Source organism: Lissotriton vulgaris, chromosome 12 (assembly GCF_964263255.1).
Source record: "Lissotriton vulgaris chromosome 12, aLisVul1.2, whole genome shotgun sequence".
Lineage (NCBI taxonomy): Eukaryota > Metazoa > Chordata > Amphibia > Caudata > Salamandridae > Lissotriton > Lissotriton vulgaris.
This window is the reverse complement of record NC_141700.1, coordinates 719,240,032-719,262,382: the sequence shown is the minus strand read 5'-3', so window position 1 is coordinate 719,262,382 and position 22,351 is coordinate 719,240,032. Positions and strand designations below refer to the sequence as shown.

The window sequence follows — 22,351 nt, the reverse complement described above, 5'->3', positions numbered from 1 at the left end:
TTCAAAGAAGAATATTACTTATCACTGGAAACAAACAAAAAAACTACCAGGGACAAAGAAATCATGTCTCACCTCTTGATGGCTGACCAGATCTTCAACCCATCATCTCTGTAGTAAAAGTTGGGCAAGGACTCAACCTCACGGGATTTGAGATTGTCCGCGATGCAAATGGAAGTGTAGGTCAGGGATTGCATGTCTCTTGATGTTAGCTCAGCAAGACCTGCAACACCAATCGCCGTGCTCTGGGAATAAAAAAGTCAGTTTCTGGTTAGGTCCCTTTTCTAGGCTGCTCCTGATTGTTTTAGTCCTAGACCTAAGTCATCAATTTATACATTTTGGATACTGTCTTCTCCTCTGTATCTAGGGTGAGTGCCAATGATTAATTCATGTAGCTTTGGGTGTATAATACACAACAGAGGTGCTACTGGAGGATATACCCAATTGTTAATAAATTTCACAGGACAGAAAATCCAGCTGCCTTTGTTTACAGATAGACTGAGTTTGGGTTACAGATCATGTAGCTATTTAACTCGTTTGGGCGTGTCTGTGGCTCTGCCAATGTGTTCCTTGTGAAGCAATGGTCTGAGGATGTGTCTAGGCTCTTTAGTAACTAGTGTTTGGAGTGGTTTCAAATGTGTTTCTGTGTTGTCTGCCAATGGTGGATGCCGTACATAACTGTGTTGAAGCTTTTCTACATTACGCTGCGTATATGGGATTTTGTGTCTGAAGTTTAGTGTTAGCACTAGATAAATATTACATATTGTCCTTCAGCGTTCCATAATTTTAAGTGACCAACATGGTATTTTACCAGCAGACTGGACTACAGAAACACGCTCTATGTAGGAATCACTGCACACCTGAAGAAACGCAAGGCAATACAGAACTCAGCGACAAGACTCATACTCTACCTGCTCAGAAAGACCCAAATCACACCACTTCTTAAGAAATTACACTGGCTTCCGATTCAGTAGAGATGCCAGTTCAAGATTTTGACGAATGCCTACAAGGCCCTGAACAATGAAAGACCAGCATACATCAACAAACGTCTGACTCTCCACCAACTGACCAGACACCTTCAATCAGCTTCCCACTCCCTTGCAGACACCCCATGGATCTGTTGAGTCAACAGCAGAGGACGCTCCTTTTTGCACCTGGCAGCCAAAGCTTGGAAAAACCTCCCAATGCACACCAGGACCGCACTATCACTCCGGGTATTTCGGAAGAAAATTAAAGATCTGAATTTTGCATGATCAAACCTCCACGCAGCAGCAAACAGCTCCAGTGCCTCGAGACTATGAATGATCAAGGCTTTTCTAAGAGGCCATGAGCCGGACTACAGAGAGCTTGCCAGTGACAATCTAAGAGTAAGGACAAGATTGGCTCTAATCTTCACAATGAGGGGTTGTGTGTGGGCAGGAGTATCCCACAGCTAGCTGGTTCCTGCCCAGGTTAAGGCATCCACCTAAGGGACAGGGGACAAATATATTTTTTCCAGAATGTGCAAGGTATCTATGGACTGGAATAGATTATTTTAAAGATTTATGTGGTGTACCTCTATAGGCAAAACATCCCAAATAGCCAAGCATCCAGCCTCCATGTTATGACTACTGAAAGTCTTTTCTTGCTTCAGGTTTAGCAGCTCTACTCAGATACAGCCTCTGAAACCCACCCAGAAACAATTCTTGTATAAGTAATAGTTTATGGAAATGTTCTACTTCACTTCAAGTAGATATGCCCAGTACAATGATTACATTTCAATCCACTGTATGGGCTTCCCCAACTAGTTGAGGCAAGGTGAGTGGAGAGATAGAAATACTGACAGGCAGCTGCGTCCCATGCATGTAAGGGCAGTGGGGCCGGGGGGGGGGGGGGTATTTTGACAGATGACGACGAGGGAAAAATATTTCTTTATTTAATTTTCACTCATGGTTGTCTGTCGAATCCCCCCAACACGGCCCCACTGCACAACCGCTGTTACCTGCTTTGGCTGCTCCTGCTGACAGGTGATATATTTTAAGCTTATTTTCTTCAAGTACAATCACCTGTCTACACCCATAACAAGAATCCCTTATTCTGTATCATTTATCTATGATTTTATTTATGTCTGATGGGGACTGGGAATATTCCATTTTAGGATGTCACTCACATAAAAATATTTCAACAAACTTTTGGTAAAAAGACAATAATTAGTAGCCTGTGTGGAAAGGCTCAAGGTGGATGCACTGTGCAATTTATGTTTAACAAGGTCAGGTAAGAATATGTTATAAGGTAGTGAAAAATCTAACCGCATTTCAAGCAGGCTCTATTTGTTTCTGAATTCTGTGCTCCTCTACCATGGGATCATAGCTTTAATTCCATCCACCTCATCTAGTGGGTCTGGTGGCTCAGTGGACCAATGCATCCACTCCATGGATCTGTGCTTGGCCTCATAGTCATAGGTTTGAATACTGGTTGTTACACTTAGCATTTCATACTTCAGAGGTCAATAACATGAGTACCACTGAGTTGATTAGCAATTGACATCTGTTATTTCAGCGCCAAGAGGCCGAAGGGTGAACATGTCCTATGCTATGTTTAATGTTTTATCAATCTTTATCATGGCCTCTCTTGAATGCCAACAACAGAGGTGGTCTACAGATATGAGTTACAATCTTACCTTATCGAAGTATCCTCCTGGTCCAATAAGGACTTCTCTGGCGAGAGCATTAATTTGCAAAGTATATCGATGGTGGGGGATCAGGAGCTAGAGAGACCGGAGAGTTATTAAAGGCAAAGGTACAGAGGTTGCTTCAAACAGATCTTATATTCTAACTGCCTCAGCGCTTCTATAACAATAACTATGTATTCTGTTAATTTCCAGTTTCCAAGAATCTCAATCATTCTTGATGTTTTGTACCCAACAATGCATGAGCAGCATGACCAATGAGCGTCCATTTATAGAGCTTGGAATTAATAGCTTCTTTGCACTGTCTGCTTTGTCTTTCCTACCTTATACAGAGGATGAGACATGGGGAGCTGCCTCAATGTAGAAATGCAGAACACCTCTGCAAAGATGTGTGTACGCAGGAAGTGGGAAAGAGCCTGGTGGGTGGAAAAAACAGAGCTCCTCACCCACATCTTGGCAAGCAACCAGTCCCACTCATTGTCACTTGGCAGGAAGATGGGATTCTCAGGACCTGGAGTCTGATTTAGCTGCAGAGGAAGATGCACAAAGAGCCAGTTACTGGACTTTCATGGATACTGACCAAGCCGCTGCTGTTGTAAGTTAATTCAAAAGTGAGACATGACACATTAGACTTAGAGAGTGTTTACATGATGTTTACTGAAACAGAATGCCAAGAACATTGCAAACTTTCTAACATTGCACAATCTTTAATTCTCAGATATCCCACTCTGAGAAAGTGGCAGCTGACAACACCCATTGTGAGACACAAAATGTTAACCCAACCACAAAGTGGGGTACAGATACTGGAAGTGTGTGAGTTCTCAGAGAAAGAGCTGCTAAAATTAAGGGAATATCCACTCATATGGACTGAGTCCACTATGGGAAACTTGTACAATAAAGATGACAAGCAAGAACTATTAGAACAATCAAGAAGTGTCTAGCTGCGATCTCATAGCAACCATTTCATGAGGTTTTTTTGGACAATGAGTTGATTGACCTGTTCTTTCAAATTAGTAGTAAGTCAGCATACTCACAGGATAAGGCCTTTGAATCAAGTACAATTCAATTCAATAATTAACTTTATTTTGTTTGTCACAACCTTAAAGTATACATGTTTAAAATGACCTTCGGTATAAAAACAAGATAAAATTTGTATATATATTTTTTTTTAAATTCACAAATCCTAAAAAGATCGCCCAAGTTTATTCTGTTTCACATTTCAAGAGTAAAGTCTCTACCAGAGTCATGAATTTTACTCCACGGCATATGAGGATGTTCGATGACGCGCCCAACCAGCTAGTGACCGCCTGCCTGCAGGTGCGAAATCTTAAAACGTTTAGGATTGATTTCAATAAATATCTTCTTTCGTTTTTTACTGTCTTGCACGTGCACATTAGATGGTACAAACTTTCTGTGTGGTACCCACAAAGGCGGCATGTCATTTCTTGCTGTTTGCTTTTCCATGTTGGAATTAAATCTTTTGAGCAATGATCACCCAGTCTATATGCCATGCCTATGGTAGACTTGATTTTGTAATCCAAATTCCAGGCGTATTTGTGCTGGGGACGATCCTTTAAAAAGATTAAATACAGATTTATATACACTGTCATTTATTTAGGATGTTGGTTTCTTTCCCGTGCCATATTTCCAACCCATAAGACAAGGTAGGTAACAGTTGGGCTGCCATGACCTTTAGAAGATGACTGTATGAGGGGCATTGAATTTTCTTTTGGAGTAGTTTATAGGCAAAGGTCAACGATTGTGCTTTAGCTGTGATATCTCGTTTTTTGTTCCACCATGGACATGTTTCTGCATAGTTTGATACCCAAATATTTATATGTGGTTCTCTCCTCAATTTGAATGTTCTTTGCACACCATCTAAAAGATCCTTTGCTCAGGCACGCCAGTCTCACGACCTTTGTTTTTTTATTGTTGAGTTCCAAACCTACTAGGTCGAAGTACTCTGTTAGTTTGTTTATGACCCTTTGTAGCCCTATCAGTGTGTGACTTAAAACCACAATATCATCTGCATATTGCAGAAACTGAATTGATTAATTTGCCAGTTTCGGGGGGTGACCATTTGCCTGTAGCAGGTACAATATAAGCAAGAGGGTTCTCTAGCAAAATATATTTTTCTACTTGAAGGCAGTCACCGCTGATTACATTTTGGAAACATGTTTTCTATTTGTGGTAATGGTGTATAGAAGTGTATATGAAGCCCAAGTAGTTTTTGTCTAGAGGAAAGAAAGGACAAAGGCAACCTACAAAATGGGAAAGAAGAAGAGGACAAGAAATTGGCCTCTCATCAGGAAAGCAACGTTCAGCGTACAAAGAAAGTACATCGGCCATAAATATTGGGCAATACTACGAGGCAGAGCACAGGTGAGAAAGGTATGAGTGCTGAAATGGGCTCTGAGAAAAAGATATTTACACTACATAATAGTATTCTGTGATAGTTGGTTACACAGATCATTGTGCACATGCAAACAAACTATTAGTGGTTAAAAATGCAAGTGCCTGGAAGAGTGTTTGATATAGAGTGAGGTTACTGAGTTGTCTTCATTTCGTTGTTTATTCAATCAGTCATTCAAATCCATGTCTTTTTCCTGAGGAAAGGCTTTTATAGAACTGTGCATAGTTAAAATTCAAAACAGATAAAGTCTAGCTCCATAGTACAAAACATCCCCCGTCGTCATAAATGCAAACCTTTGTGACAGTAAAGAGGTGTTTTGCTAATATTAACATTATTAGGCAATATCGTTCAAGTAACAGCTGACATATTCTCGCAGAATGCTGTTCACTTATATTTATTCACATTCTGAATAAATTATCTAATGTCTTGAAATTTCAACGTTTTAGACAGGCCGGATGGCTCAAAGACAACACGTTACCTGGATTGCTAGGGGTATCATCTCATCCTGGGGTGAGAGGTAGAGAAGACACAAGGGAGCAGCCATGTACTGCTGACGACCTTTCAATATATTTGCAGGAATGCCATCCAATATCTTAAAATCTGCAATGAAGATCTTTCCTCTCTGCAAACAAAGGGAACAGTACAGGTGAGCTTGGCATCGAAAAAAACCATACCATCAACAAGCGCATACAGAATTGCAAGGTAGCGTGGTGGTGCAGAGGCAGAAGAGATCATAATTCTTCACTTTCACACTCATGACAACATTCTTGTCAAGATACGATTAAATATGAAAGTATAAGGCATCACTGAAAAACATTCAATAGTGTCTGTATTTAATAAGTACATATTTTTTTCTAACTGGTTGCGCTTTATAAATGGACACTGTATACAAACACATCAAGTAAAAATATCCCTACTGACTTTTCCAGCAACATACTCCACTAAAATAACCTGATTTAAGAAGAGGACTGCATATAAATCTGCAAAGAACACACAGCTTTCTCATCTGCATCTCTGGCATTACATTTCCCCTATTTAGTGATACAATTGCTAAAGTTACCTTCAGTCTCAGACAAGATCTGAAGTTCACTTGGTGCAGCATGGATTCTAAGAGCTTCCATAGGGTGGAATGTGTTCAGAAGAAGATGGTGCTCTTATTGTACAGCCAGGTAGTACAGGACAGAGTCTCAGGACTCTGCAAAGGGCTGGACATCCTCTTGGGTTAGACTGCACCAGCATTTAAGCAGTTGTGGACACCCAAAGTTCTGCTCATAGAGAATCAAAAGTGAAGGGCAGTGGTTGGATTATAAAGCCCTGTGTTGTGTACTATGTAGAAAGACACTAGAAGCCAGGATGTATATTCAAGACTTGTTTATTCAGGCTTCAGATCAAGTTACATCAGTGATGACTCCAGCCAGCTTAGTGTGGTACCCGCCCCACCAGGAGCAGCCTCCTAGCTGCTCAGCCCATCTCTAACTGCCACTTTCACCCCACTCAGTCACCCAGGCATTCCACGCATCACAGTCACACCAACATTCTAATACCAAGACACACTCTGGCTGAGCAGCAAGAGACAGCAGGGCTAGAGTACATGTTATACATTTAAGTAGGATATAACACCCTGCATCAGAGGAAATATCTCAAGTTTGTGGGTTATTCATGTGTCTAATTGACAGCAGGAATGAAACGTCAGGGGGAGGGTAAACAAAACCGTTTCCAAGACTGTGGTCTGTCCAGAGATTATTGCGAGAAGTTTTCAATTCAAGATGATGTTGTCTTTTTCTGTGATGTCAGTTTCTGTTTAAATCTGATATAAAGGACACATTGACAAGTAATGGAGCAATTGTAATGCATTAATTCACTTCTTTTAGATTGCGTTTCTCCCCCACTTGCTACTATTGTTGTCTCTGATTTTAGCTCTTTTATAATCAGATTTCCTATTGGAGTTTCTACTGAAAGTCTTTGCTTGGCTCTTTTTCACTTTCCAGATTGTTTAGGTTTGAAAACCCCATTCTTATTATATACTTATTCCGTGCCTTAGTAGGTTAGCAGTGTGCGGCTAAATGACATTTCATTTGCATTCACGTTATGAAACCCACTGAGTTATTCTTGTAAAGCGCAAGCCTCAGTTAGCAAGTGGGACTCCATTTTGTATTTCCCCATTACGCTGTGCCTGAACTAGGCCTCATTATTTGTATTGCTTGCCTAATCAGAACTCTGTAATCAGTTAATATTTCCTCCCCTGCTCAAGGTTGATTTCTGACTTACTAATGAATAGGTCATTCTGCCCTGGCATTCCTATCCTTGTGCGTAACTTTGCTCCCTCGTTAGGAGACGCTGAGGCTCAGCACAGTAACCTTGAATTGTAGATAGTATGTACCCATCTGGCAGGTGGTAGCTCATCCCTCTGTGCCTTCTTTGTTCATGTTCAGCTCAGGCCGGTAACTTTCCACTGTGGGCGTGGCTGGAGGCTCTTGGGAAGAATCATATTGTTTTACCGGCTGTTTGGGGGCCAGTCCCTCGGCAGACATCTTTTGGTGCGGGTCAGGCTTGGACTCCTTTGCAGAGTATTGCTAATAAACTAACCTTTTGTATTCTCTACTGTCTGACCAACTCTTCATTACTTGGAAAGGCATAGCAGGTGGTTGTAAATAACCTGGATGGCCCATAAGGGCCACTTACTTCAAGTGAGAGTTTGGTAACTTGGTTACCTACTTTAATACAAACTTACATCTTCAGGCAAGAGCACCACTTGAGACCTTTTGCATTTACTAATGAGTGCAGGGTGGCACATTGGCTACTGAGAGGACTCACACTTTCCTCAGGCATTCATGATTGAAATTTGACAGACCTTCACAGAGTTGTATGTGTGTCAAGCCTGGTCCCAATAGTAAATGTAATCTCAGGTCTGGGCAAACATCTCACAGCCTGACATGTTACCCAAGGTGTCCTGTTACCTCAGAGTATCTCACACATGGGGGGACACTTAGAAGGTTAGGCACACATAAAATAGCAGGACGCAAGACTCTTGTCTAGAACACAGATGGCTTTTACTACTGAGATGTAGGTTTTGACACACATACAAGAATCTGTTCACAACCTTCCATCACATATTTTCTTGTTTTAAAAGAGCACTTATGTTCACCATTGAGAGCACACAACAGATCTACCTGATTTACAATTGTGGCAGTGGGCCCCTGAGGCCATCTGAGGCACTTGCTGCATGCATTACTGTAGTAGACATAATGTTCACACACTATGTTGTTGAGTCCTGAGGTGACAGAAAATGAACAGACGGAAACTCATCAAACATATGGAAGTCTAAAGAGGAAAGTAACTGAAATCCCCAATAAATATTGGAAGCACTTATCGCTACTACACAAACTGTTGATTTGATATTTTCTGAACTATCTACAGGCGGGCCATTTTCAAGATATAGGACTGGATGTCTCATTCGCCAAATTGTCATATTAACAAGGACAGTGAAGAATTTGAGGAATTTAAATGCATGAACTGTAGAAGATGTAAAATAAAAGTTGAATAGAGAACTTTCTAATAATTTGACATTTGGTTATATTTCTTTTGTCTACTCAACCAGTACAAGATTAGGAGGGAGGTATTGATTTGCTTAAGTACAACCCATATACATAAAATACGATGTCCATTAATCCTCAAGTGTATTATTGTACCACAGGTGAATTTGTCATGCTAGATAACCATTTAGGTACTTGTTCAATTGCAGCAGCACTTTGATGTGAGAGTGGTGGGATCACTGTTGTATAAAGTCTACCCACTAGTGATTTGCTAAATGATTTACATCCTAGCAAAATCCACTTCCTTTCTCAAATGTATAACACAATTGCTGTGAATAGATATAAATGTCAACCTACAAGGCCTTGTTCTACAGCTTAGAAAGATAGCAGGTGAGAGCCTTCGCAAAGAGTCTCTCTTCCTACCACATAACTCCTCCCAAATGTGTATCCCTTCCAACTAAGTTAGGATTAAAAGGTAAAGATAAACACACCCCTTCCAGTTGCTCCCAGCCCTCCGATTTCTGCATTTGCAAATGGATGAACCCCATGGCGTAATTACCTTGTGAACTCAAGTAGTCAAAAGAGAAGCAGGAGGCAAAATACCATACTCTCCCTTTAGAGAGGCTGTGAGAGAGAAACCAGAAGCAAGCAACCTATCGTTTATCACAGCAGGTCATTGAGCAGGAAAATCTCATGACAGATGCCTTTCAAACTGGAGGCAGGGTAAATATCAAGGTACTAAAGCTCAGGATGTCTATTGTCCTGAGAGAGAGTGAAGTATGTGGCCTATTCACAAATTAATCACAGTGGCTTTCCAGAAATCTCAGCCAAGGAAGAAGATTATAACCACAAGGTTATGCCTGATTTAACTGAAGGCAAGACTTGTGTACACAAATAATTCTTACAGTATATGAAAATACTGGGTAGAACAAGGACTAAATTGATGTATGCTGATCGCCTCACCATCTCGTCCATCTGACACGCCCACACCACCCTATTGAGCGACCTCAACCTCTCAGAAAATATAAGCTAAAAAACACCCTCATCAAGACACAACGTGGTTCTGTGTGTCACACAACCAATACACTAAAAAGGCCATATTCTCAACCTTAACTTCTCAACATCACCAACAATCCAAAGCAAACCACGCATGCCCTTGGAATGGACCGGCCACTTTGCCACCCCTCTCTTCCTCCTGCTCAATGCACTACTTATAATTCAAGATCAAACACAAAAGAGATGACAAAACTTTCAGATTATTTGAGCACTTTATCCAAAGACATGCTTGAACACATTTTTCCCCCATCAATGCCATGTCTGATGTAAAAACTGTTCTAAACAACAGCAACATTGTTTTGGAAATCTATGTGAACATCCACACCCCAATTACATCCAAGTATTCAGCACCTGGTATTCTAAAGATGCTGTTGAGAAACAACCCATCTGCAGACAGGAAAGAAAATACAAAAAAAACTAGAACGTCCAAGGACCTCTTGATACTGATGCACCCCTTAGAGGCATCCTACATGTCACAGTACATCTGATCCAGGGCACTGAAGAAATAGGACAACACCACCCCCATCATGAAAGCTCCACTTGCCAGTCCACACCATTTTCAAAACCAACCACATTTACAAAGCCATTATGACCGGCACCCCTGCGTATCATGCAGATAAGCTCCCCATATATGGTGGTTCATGACACACCTGCAGTTAGGACACCATCGAACTGCAGACCCAGTAGAAAAAAGAAAAAAGAATACAAATATTTTTCATCTATGCCGCCAAGGTTTGGAATATCATCACTGCATTTAGGAGGACTGCCCCACTGCTGTTCCAATTTAGGAAGACGACAAACACTCACATCTTTGAAGAACACTACATCACAATGCATTAACCGTCCACATCAGAACTTCCTCCCCCATTACTCGTTGAATCCAAGATTGCCTTTTAATCATGTACAGTGCTCTGCTGCCTTTTGGCTAGGCATGCACTATAGAAATACCACATACATCCATGAGGTCTGGAGTGTACATGGGGAAATGGAGCCTGACCTCTCACGCTTACACAGGGGCTTGACAGAGCTAGATGGTTCAGATGACTGACACAGAGACATAGAGCATGTTATGTCCCTGGACGAATACAAAAAAAGGTTTGAAAAAGACTATGGTTAAACAGTGTCATTTTGAAGGCTGAATAAAAGCATGTTACAGGACTGAAAGGCCGTATAATAATAATAATATAATAATAAAACAGCTTATAAAGCTCCTGGTAACACCTTCACGGCGTGTCCCCGCGCTAGTGAGGAAAAAAGTAGCCAACAATAACAGAGACTACCCACCCTTCCGTGAACCCTACAAATGAGTTTTTAACAATGCTCTAAATTTGACTTCAGCGCCTTCTAGTCTCATCTCCAAAGGGAGATTGTTCCAGCTCCGTGCCGCAATCACACTAAAAGAGCGCCCCCCCATTCTTGCTTTCTTCACTCGAGAGACCACCAGCAAGCCCGTTCCTCCCGAGCGAAGAGCTCTCGAGGGTTCATATTTATGCACCAAGTTTTGCAGGTAAGAAGGAGCCCTATTCCATACAATGCGATGGCAGATCAGGAGGCATTTATAAAGCACTCTCTTCCTGACCGGCAGCCAGTGCAGAGTATCCAGGGCCAGACTGGAGGCTGCTCTCCTAGACCGCCGCTCTCTAGGGCTACTTGATAAGTCACAGGCAGTAGACACAAGAGGATGCAGAGCATCTCACCTTCAGTGCTTTGATGGGGAAAAAGGACCGGCCATCATCAGAAACTTGGTATCAGTCACTAAAGAGCTTTAATATGTACCGCTGAGACAAGTCAAGTAATATATACTATAGCTGCCTCCTCATAGGCGTGTCATCAGGCAACCTAGTAGTATCTAATTGTTCTAAAACAGACTCCTGTGTCAGGAACAAAAACCTAGCATGCATTACTTGTGGTCAGACTAGGACAAAATTTAAAACTGGCCAATTAAGGTCTATGGACATAGGCATGAGGTATCTATATGGTTCCTTACATTTAGTCACTCAAAACATTTATATCTTAAAATACTGAATTCATGCCATTCATATTGAATATAATTTTAAGCAATGTTCTATATTTCAAAGATGGTAGCCAAAATCGTGAATGTTTGGTATATAATTCCCAAACCATGGAACCATCCACATGAGAGTCACATTGCAAATAAAAACAAGCATTACCTAGACTGTGGTGGGCATCTTTGAACTCTAGTAAAATATGGCAATAAAAGGATGTGCTGTTCAAAAGACCCACTCCATGACAACTGAATGTGGGAGCCTAAATCTGGAAAGGAAGCCCTTTGTGACACACCTGTTTGGTTTGTCGGGCACCCAGATTTTGCACTACTCCGTTTACAATTTTGTGATTAAATTTTGAGCCTGGAGCTATCCAACAGGGCATTTTAGCATTGTTCCCAAATTGTGAGCTACTTACATCCAACTTTAGAAAGATTATACAGATTAACCTGGCCAATTTAAGCTCAAATTGCTGCTCAAGGCCAGGACAGGTATGGGCAGCTAGCTCTATTTTAGTTACAGTTCTTTCCAATCTTATCATGATTAGCAGCATCAACAAACCCAACAAATGTATGGTTGGAAAACAACTATATTCCTCACTTATCAGGCCAAACTCCTTGCAGAGGGCATCCTACCCACACACATCTCTAGTCTCCTATATAATTTCTCAGTCACCAGAACTACATACAGATTTAACACCTCAACCACTCAAGAATGGTGAGCCAATGCAACCTAAGCTGGGCACATCTTCATACCTCATGAATAACCCTCCTTTACCCACAAGAGGACAACACTCACCTAGACCTCTCAAACCACTCAGAATGGTTCTGGCCTGCAACCCCTCCTGGCCAAAACACTAAACAAATGATATCTGCACCCTAAACAAATACTAGTTTACATTAAGAGCTACAAAGTGTTGGTCAGGTCTAAAGTGAAACGTATGCAACATACTCAATTTACCAATACAGAACTAGAGATCTGAAATTCAATATTGATTCACATAGGCTGCAACACCCCGAGAAAGAGTGGTTCAGTAACTAACATTTATCATATGATAATCTAAAACAAGCATTGGCAAAGTTAATAGGTCTGCATTTTGACATGCTGAGTCCAGAAAGTAACAAGAATTTTAAGTATTCCTAGCTAAATTATATTTAATAATTTCTGCATATGCTGCGGTTTTCCTGTGTGTGTATTACAGTACTGCTATTGCCTGTGCTGTATTGAGCTATGTGTGTGAAGGAACCGTGCTCTACTGCTGTATGTGCTATACTTGAACAGCTCTCTGCAGAGAGAAAAAAATGTCATTTGCTATCCATTTATGTACCTGTGAGATGTGAAGTAGTAGGTCATGGATCACAATGCAAACACGCCATACATTACACTAAACAGCCAAAAACACGAGGAGAGAGAGAAACAGTCATCTGGGCAGAGATCAACCCTACTTTTTGTGCAGGTTTAAGACCTAGTGACAATAGCTCTTGCAGACAATTGCACTATCAAGCCAGACCTAGAAACAAAAGAGCTGGTGGAGCCTCCAGCTGAATGCATTTTATTCATACATCAGTTTGCAGGTATTATACATACCTGTAACTCCGCTGTAAGGTTTGTCGTTGGCCCCAGGATGCTTGCCAACATGCTGTCCGTCACTGGGAAGTTGTCCGGGATTTTGTTGCACTTCTTTATCATCATTGGATCAACGCCATTGAGGAACTGGTACCCAAAGAAAGCATCTTCTTTCCAGTGATGAGACACATACTCTATGTGACAGAGCACAGGAATGTGAATAAGATTACACTGTCTAGAAAATATGTTCCATTTGTGAGTGCTGTTATCATTAAGAGGGTTGATTCTTCTCACTTATTTCTTCAGAATCTGCTGCCCTACTTTGAGCTTTTTTACTTTCCAGTGGGTGTTCTCTGCCTTTGTTGGGATTGGAACAAAGAGTCTATAACTGTGGAAAAATATTATATATATATATATATATATATATATATATATATATATATATATATATATATATATATATATATATATATATATATAATATTTTGCAGTAATGACATGGTACAATTAACAGAGCTAAATTAATGTCTTCTTAACGCGGGGAACCAGAGCATGAACTGGTGCTAACAGACTTAGATGCCTGGAATTTTTATAAAATAAAGGGGTTTTGTGTAATTCAAAAAGAAGGAAGTGATCATGATCAGCTAAAGTTAGAATTAATTTGAGGTTAAAGGAGTCTGTGAGATAACTTACAAATGGAATACCCAAAGTGCCTTAGCACTGTATGACAGATCAATACATGGTGAAATTAACTAATTTCCAATAGAGCCTAACACTGGAAAATGGCGGTGCAATGAATCTAGAGTGGTATGAATATCAGCCAAGTGGTTCAATGTTTTAGGCTTGATATAAAAGGAAAAAAGATCAGGGATAAGAAGAAGTAGAGTCACTGTGGAAAACAAAAGGACTGGTTCATTGAGGAGTGAAGAAAATAAAAGGTGAAAAAAGCCTTAAAGAAAGGTGTGATATGATATTGAACGTTATAATAACCTTGTAAAAATAAGGAAAGTGTTTAAAACGCCTATTAGAAATCAGAAAATATAAAGAAATGTTGGGGAAACTTGCTGGAAGCAATAGAAACAATAAATGCAAGAATGTTTTTGAAATTAGTACAGGAAGGTTCAGGTAAAACACAGTGATCAATGAATTGTGAGGTGAATGAAGTTGCATGGGATGAGTATTTGGAGGAAATATATGGTAAGAGGGTAGAGTCAGCGAAAAGAAGTATAATTACCTGGAAAATGGGTGGATGATGACATCAGATCCCATTTCACAGTAGGTAATATAAAATGTATTATATCAAATCTAACCTTGGCTCGAGCAACTGGACCTGATAACCTCCCTGCATCACAATAAAGACTTCATCGGAGTGGTGGGTAGAGTTTATATTTTGGATGTTCTCCGTCATATCAGACACAGGTCAGATCCCTGATAGCAGGTGAGGCGCTATGATCAGTCCCATCCATAAGAGATGAGACATAGCGGTCCCATGAAACTTATAGGTTGATTAACCTTTTAAATGTGGTAGAAGAAGTATTTACAAAAACTATTTTGAGAATATTGAGGAAATGGGTTGGCTCGAAACTAATTGTGCCCTCAGAACACGGGGTGTTTCAGGACTATCACTCCACAATTGATCACTGTTTTGCTCTCTGGTCCATTGCATGGAAATCAGTTGAGCAGAGAGGCCGTTTGTTCTGCTGTTTCGTAGATTTCCGTCCTGCATTCAATCTGGTAGAAATTAACTGCTTATGGGAAACCTTGATAAAATGTAATACCCCAAAGGAAAATTGGTCTTAATCCAGAAGTTACATAGGTATAATTGGTCCGAGGTCATTATGGATACTGAGGGGACGTTGACACAGAAAATAGCAAGTAATAATGGATTAAGACAGGGATGCACTTTGGCACCACTACTCTTTTCCATATTTGTAGCTAATCCGCCATCGGCCTTGGTAGTTGCTAGAGGTGCTAGTCCCAGAATGAATGGCAAACATATATCATGCCTTTTGTATGCAGACGATCTTGTAACTATAGATCAGGCTGAGACGGGCTGCATAGAAAACTGAATGCGTTAAGGGAATACTGTAGCTATAAAAAAAATAACTGTAAATATGGATAAAACCAAGGTGTTGTGTTTCATTAAAAATGTAGTCAAGTTTAGTAGGTATTTGGGCCACACAGAATTGGAAATAGTTAATGAACATAAGCATCTAGGGGTCTGGTTTGAGAGGTCCCTGAATTAGCATACCCATATGGAGGCCCTGAAGGCAAGGGCCCTTGCCTCGGTGAGTGGCTTGAAAAATGTATTGGGTATATGGTGAGATTTCACATAGACCTGTTTTAACAGCTTTTGTGGCCATGCTACCCCCTCAAATACCATACAGAACTGAATTGCTTTGTATCAGTCCATCACCACCCCCGTTTGTACCGCTTTTGGCCGCCATAAGTGTGGCAGGGTATGCTCAGACGTGAGTCCCTTGCTCACTTTGCCACTGGATTCAAGCAAGCCGGGCTGAAGACGGCTGGAATGCCAGAAACCGATCCTCGGAAGCTTGTTTCCTGTCCAGGGAAGACATGGCTTGGCAGTTCGGGCTGGACTGTTCCCATGAGGCACAGGGTCAGACTGATCTGCATATAGCCATGTCTGAACTGGGGTGGCAGAGTGGGCTAAAGAACGGTGATGGATTAAACACAGATCTTTTGACTGGGTGTGAGTGTTTGATTGATTCAGATGCTCCGTCCATCACCACACCCTTTTGTACCGCTTTTGGCCGCGATAAGTGTGGCAGGGTATGCTCAGAAGTGAGTCCCTTGCTCACTTTGCCACTGGATTCAAGCAAGCCTGGCTGAAGACGGCTGGAATGCCAGAAACCGGTACTCGGAAGCTTGTTTCCGGTCCAGGGAAGACATGGCTTGGCAGTTCGGGCTGGACTGTTCCCATGAGGCACAGGGTCAGACTGATTTGCATATAGCCATGTCTAAACTGGGGTGGCAGAGTGGGCTAAAGAACAGTGATGGATTAAACCCAGATCTTTTGACTGGGTGTGAGTGTTTGATTGATTCAGATGCTCCGTCAATCACCACCCTCTTTTGTACCGTTGTATCAGTGACAAAAGCAGGTGGGATGCTGAGGAAGAGAAATGTCTAAAGACCTTAATGTCCCTACCAGGTTCCTTCCTGATTCAGGTTGAAAGAATGGGGACAGGCATGACATTGTGGAATATACTGGCCCAAGTGGCGCTAATAAGATTCTGGCAACGTTTGTGCTCCGGGGAAGAACAGGAAGTCTCCCAATGGTGTAAAAATGAGATTCAGCAAAGTGAACAGAAATGGGCCAAAGGTGTCAGAAACAACTAGAAGACTATATATAGGGATATGAAGGTGAGGGTATGCCCACAGGATTTACAAGTAGAGGCCTAAAAGTGTGAGCTTAGGGCATTAGGTAAGGATCTGTCTCAGGAATATGAGTGGATGTATTTGAGGGGGAAAAGGCAGTGTAATTAATGTTAAATTCCTGGCAGAATGAAGCCTGGTTTCTATATCTGGATATATTACCGAATCATGGGCTTCGGTGTGATATGCTAAGATTAAGGATTGGAGTTAACCCCTGTTATACAATTGACAAAACAGAAATGGAAATGTTTCAACTCGGGGGAAATTGTAAATGTGAGTTGAGTACAAAATGTGATATTTTGCACATCTTATTTTGCTTAACAGTGTTGACCTTACAGAAATTGATATTATGTCCATTATTTTTTAAATATGGGATTAGGAAACAAGCTCAAGCCATAGAACTTCCTCCTGACATGCGTTATATGGACATTGCAATTTCTATTGTAAAGTTTATTACTGCAGTTAAAAAGGCCCTGCATGAGTAAACAAGATTAGTTTTGTTTTCAGGTAATTTATAACAAGGAGCTATGTGGAAAATTAACTCAAACTTGGTGAACATTATCGGCGTCATCTTGCCCCTTTTCCAAGCCCATTCGTGCGCGTAAGCGGCAGCCATTTTTTTGAGCACCATGACCTCCCTGCCCCTCGCTGATAGCCAGCGCGTCTCTCTCCCTTAACCTCGCAAGCATCCCCCCGCACACTGACAACCCCCGCTCTCTCATGCCTTGGGTCATAAACCCCTCTTCAGCGCAGCTTCACCACGGAATCCCATCCTGTTCCCAGCGCGACACCTCCCCTCATTCCTTTCATGGCCTCAAACCCTTTTGATGTAAACCCCCTTTTCCTGTGTCCCCGTTTGTCTTCCCTGTTCCCAGGCCGCCACCTGGCTCTGCGGATACTGTTTATTACCCCGTACAGTAGGAAGCTTCCCCTCCCCATCAAAAGACCCCCGAATCGATCAAAGCCCCCACTCCATGAGATCCGACCAACCCCATGCATTCCGTGAATCGGCGGAATGCCCTGCTGTGCGACAACCATCACCTGTTGTGACCGGGGTGGGGAATCCAACTGTAAATGTATGTGGGAACGGGTCTGAAGGGGAGATTCCGAGGATGTTCTTTCAAGTACTAAAGTATTGCGAGAATGTGTTATGTGCAATAAAGGTCATAAACCCTAGTATAAGAGGCCAGGCCTCAGAGATGTGGTTAGAGCACCTCGTGACGATACTTGCTGTCTGAATTGATGTGTTCTCCTCCGGAGAGAATAAAATCCTCGTTTCCTGCCTTCCAGTCTCCAGCGCCTGCTTCTTCATTTGATTAATATCGGTGGGTCATAGAGGCGATACCGCCGGGCAACATAAAAGGGTCTTTGGTTACCGGTTGTCTTTGGAACCCTTTTTAACAATTGGCGCCCAACGTGGGGCCCATCAGCGACTCGTGGATCCAGTGGGAGAGGTCCCGACGACAGAGTGAACGACTGCAACGATCGGAAGGTACCCTGTCCGATAGACCCTCGTCTGACAGCCGATCATCCGAACTTCACTGGTTCCGAACAGACCTCTCTCGAGTGATCTGCGGTCCTGACTGGGAACCATCAGGAGTGCCACGAGAAGTACGAAGAGAAGAGGACGATCGGGCGCTGGATTCGGAAGACGAGAAACTGTCCATGCGGTCCGGGTAAGGTCGTGTAAACACGACGAATTGCGAAAGTGATAGATAATTGAACGTGATTGATAATTGTTGAGAAAATACTAGTATTCCTTTTTGTTAATTTATTGGAGATTCACTGTCTACAAACGGAGAAATAACAGGCTCTCCCTTTGTAAACAGCGAAGGATAGGTACGCACCCGTCGGACCTATCTTTCTCCCCCACTGAACAATTGCCCCTTCCCCCCATTGATTAACTGTTATAGATTGTTTTCTGGAGATTCTCTGTCTGCAAACAGGGAAAAATAGGTCCCCTCTTTACAGATAGTGAAAGGGTAGGTGACGCGAACCTTTGCGAGCCTACTTATTCTCCCCATTGACCATATTGATTTTTTATTTTTGACCTAACATTGATCGCTCAGAATTGGTTCATGAGGTATTCACTACGTGCAAACAACGTAGAATAGAAATATTCTATCTAGTCTTTGCGCGCAGTGATAAGATAGGTAGTGCTGACTATTATCCCATTGTGATCCGTCATGCCTGTCTTCTCCCCACTGGTTAGTAGCCTGTTTAGCCCGGACCGCTTATTAGAGATGAACCATCCGGCTCCGCTGGAAGGCACCCCTAATAAGGACATGTTCATGAAGCATGGATTAATCGCTATAGCCTACAGTGAACTATGGCATAAATATACGAAAAAGGATCGAGAAAGTCAGTGGCCACTGAGAGGATCCTTTGATCTTGACAAAATAGAAACGGTAGAAATAGCCCTTCGTAGGAATGAAACAACACCTATTATGCTCGATAGTCTCGGCATGTGGCGCAAAGAAGCCACACGACGAAGGGAAGGCGACGAATTTAGAAAAGATGAGGGGACACGACGGACAACCCTCCAAACGTCTAGTAGGCAAAGGGAAGGGCCAGCAATGGCACAGTCCGAGGAGTAGACATGGAAAGAGAACGGTGTAGAGGGATGTGCCGACAAGTCAACCCCGGGACACAACGACCCGAAGGTAATCCCCCGACACTATGCACAGGACGAACAGATGTAAAACAAAACCGATGTGCTTTCTGTAAACGCCTCGGGCACTGGAAAGCCCAATGCCCGACTCTGCAAAGCATAGGTAAGAATGGAGGGTTGACAGAAAGGACCGACCGACAGAAAGGAAAAAGGCGCGAGATAAAAACCAATCAGACTAGTGCAGACAGAACAGACAGGACCACCCCGTTTGATTATGCTCGGTGGCACAGATTTCGTCAGACCAATTTTAACGACATGTTAGAGTTCTGGGACTGATTGCTCTCTGTTGCTCCCCCACTCTGAAAAACCAAACACGATTACAGACCAGTGTAAACAACCCCCCGTTAGAGAAAAGACTCAAGAAAGCCAAGCGTCTATTATATAACTTAGGATTTAATTACGGTAAAACACACAACCAACAGTAAATAGAATAACTAGTAGAACTCTCTAAAAAACAAACTTTACTAATAGAAAAAAATACAAAACATATTATGCTCACTCCGGAAGTCTTCCAATGTAACAGTTCGATGGTCCCGCCCATCCGAAACACATAGCACGTGTGGGGCGGGGCCTGCCAGCAACCATGGGCCAAAAAGAGATCGCTGGCGAGAAGGTACTGGAGACTCCACAAAGCAGGCAATGAAATGGTCTTTCCATACTGCCCTTCCAGGGATGGCGTCCCCCGGGCCGCGAGTAGGGAGGGGGCGGCTGCAAATGACCCCCTCCCTCGTATCTCCTGGTCCGGCCATCACGAATTCCCCCATCGAACGGATGCAGGGTGGGCAGGGAGGGAGAGGCGACGCGGACGAGCCTCTCCCACCTCCACAGGTAGGAGGCTTCCCTGCCCTGGCCCGGCGCCGAAGTCCTCCAGCCGGGCGACGGCCATATACCTACGCTGCACAGGACATATCATACCCGCCTGGAATATTTTCTCAGCACAGGACATACAATGTCCGACGGGCATATCTACGGAGCACCGGATGTACAGTGGTCCCCCAAGAGTCGGAATCAGGGGTGTAGGGTGGTCATCATGTGCGCCCCTGATTCCAAGGGACGGTGTAGGATGCGCCGGGAGAGGGAGACGGCACGGGTGAGCCTCCCTCACCTCCCCAGATGAAGGCTCCACTGCTGCACCCTGGCGCCCCGAACCAAAATGTCCTGCTCCAGCCGCATGATGCTCTGTCTTTCGCCATCACAAGAAGTTTTCTTCCACTCCTGATGGATACGGCAAAGGTGGCTGCCACAGGGTCTCAAAATGGCGTCTGGGCCCTCGAAAGGCGGGTCTAGGCCGCTGGAGTAACTTTGTCCGAAATTGCAACTCGGGCACTTGCCCACCTGGGCGCGAGCCCCCACCATCGACAAACATCCCCTCGACTTTGAAGATTCTACCAAAGTCCCAAGAGCCCTCGGCCCCTTCAGGCTTCCGGTGAGGAACAGTTGCATTGATCTCAAATGAAATAACCACGGCTTAGCAACAAGATGGCGGTGCTCTCGTGTCTGCATCAGCTTCCGTCTGAACCACCCAGGAACATTATGGGCTAACGAACTCGAGTAAGTTCCGGCTGAACATCAACATGACCCGGTAAGAAAGACTCTACCCCCTCCCTCTCTTGATTGACGGTCCACACCACCAGCCCCTCTGCTAGCACAGTTTTTTTGAACTGCCGAAAGGGACCCTGGTCCAACCGCCAATCGTCGGGGACATTTTTTTCCTCTGATGCTACTTCCGGATTAAGCCGGCCTCGCCCAAAATGGCGCCGGTATCAATGGAAACTAACGGATGCCTCGTGGTGTTCCTTAGCTAATGAAACTTGATGTACTAAGATATATATATATATATACGAACCATTGCGCATTCGATGTTAAAGGGAGGAGGGTTCACTTGGCGAACATTTAAGAAGGGTTCCGTAAAATGTTGATTTCAATGAACAATTTATTTTTGATATTTGTTGTAACTGATACATAACGTCGCTTATGATGCACACCCGCGGTTTACATCTAGGAAATGTGATTACGATGAGCTTGACTGTGTTTCCATTTATGAACTGAAATGCCCCTGATTCCTTCGTCACGCAATGAAATGTTTTTGGTTACTTGCAAATAATTAATTAGACCTTTTTTACATGTTCTTGTGCTACAAAATAACCCCCCACTGTATGTGCTTCCATCGACGACATGTCAGGCCAAAATATGAATTGCGCTCTCACATTTTACGTATTGAATAAATCTACAAATAAAGGTCTTAAAAAGCTACGGATAGGCATCGCATACTTTTGTAAATGCGGGTATCGGTGGGAGGGTTTTTCTATGCGCAACCGTTCTGCTCTTTTTTTCAAGGTTATCCGAGAAATGGTTGTCCGGCCCCGGATTGATGATCAGATCCCAGGTATGATACGTTGCCTCCAAAATATGCGACTAAGCTCAGGGACTAACATATGAAGAAGGACCTCGACTTCTGAGAATGGGTAAAGTAAAGCGGGGTGATTGATAAAATGTTATTAAGATATGGTGGTCGAAGGTACTAAGGTACCGGGTTAAAACAAAGAACTGATATGTCTTAGAACCTCACAGCTTTGGGAATGATTTAAGGATCCCGAAGGCCGGATACATCTACAAAACCGGGTACCTCACGCTAGGAACCTCTGATTCCTTTTTAGCATTTTCACTACACACGATCCTTAATGCCATCCTCGAACCTCCCCATGAACCACCTATCACATTGCCTGCCCCCATGACTTTAGGAAACCAAAACCCTAAGGGATTATATCCCGAAGAGATAAGTACGAGTATGTGGTAAGTAAAGGACTTTCGTGCCCATACATTTGATGTGTTCGAATGTTGTCCCCCTACCCCCCCTTTTTTCCCCCTTTTTCCCTCTGCAGGTTACATTAGAATCCCGATTAGAGTATCGTAAGGGATCTGGAACCACGTCACGCCCGATGCATGAAAACGGACTACCGCTGCAAGACGACACAAAAAGGACGCCCTACCCAATGCACGACCTTTTTGTACTAGATCTAATGCTTTTCTGTCCCAAAACTGCAT

General features: G+C 42.9%; 1 protein-coding gene across 1 annotated transcript in view; it reads right to left on the bottom strand.

Moving 5' to 3' along the window:
- Positions 1-22,351, bottom strand: part of LOC147678114 (hydroperoxide isomerase ALOXE3-like) — a 156,896-nt gene that overhangs the window by 36,024 nt on the left and 98,521 nt on the right. The window contains exons 6-10 of the mRNA XM_086945978.1: positions 13,261-13,433; positions 5,557-5,700; positions 2,989-3,192; positions 2,657-2,743; positions 73-242 (exon numbers count right to left, since the gene is read on the bottom strand). Coding sequence (XP_086802104.1) covers positions 73-242; positions 2,657-2,743; positions 2,989-3,192; positions 5,557-5,700; positions 13,261-13,433 — 778 coding nt within the window. The remainder of the gene's footprint in view (positions 1-72; positions 243-2,656; positions 2,744-2,988; positions 3,193-5,556; positions 5,701-13,260; positions 13,434-22,351) is intronic.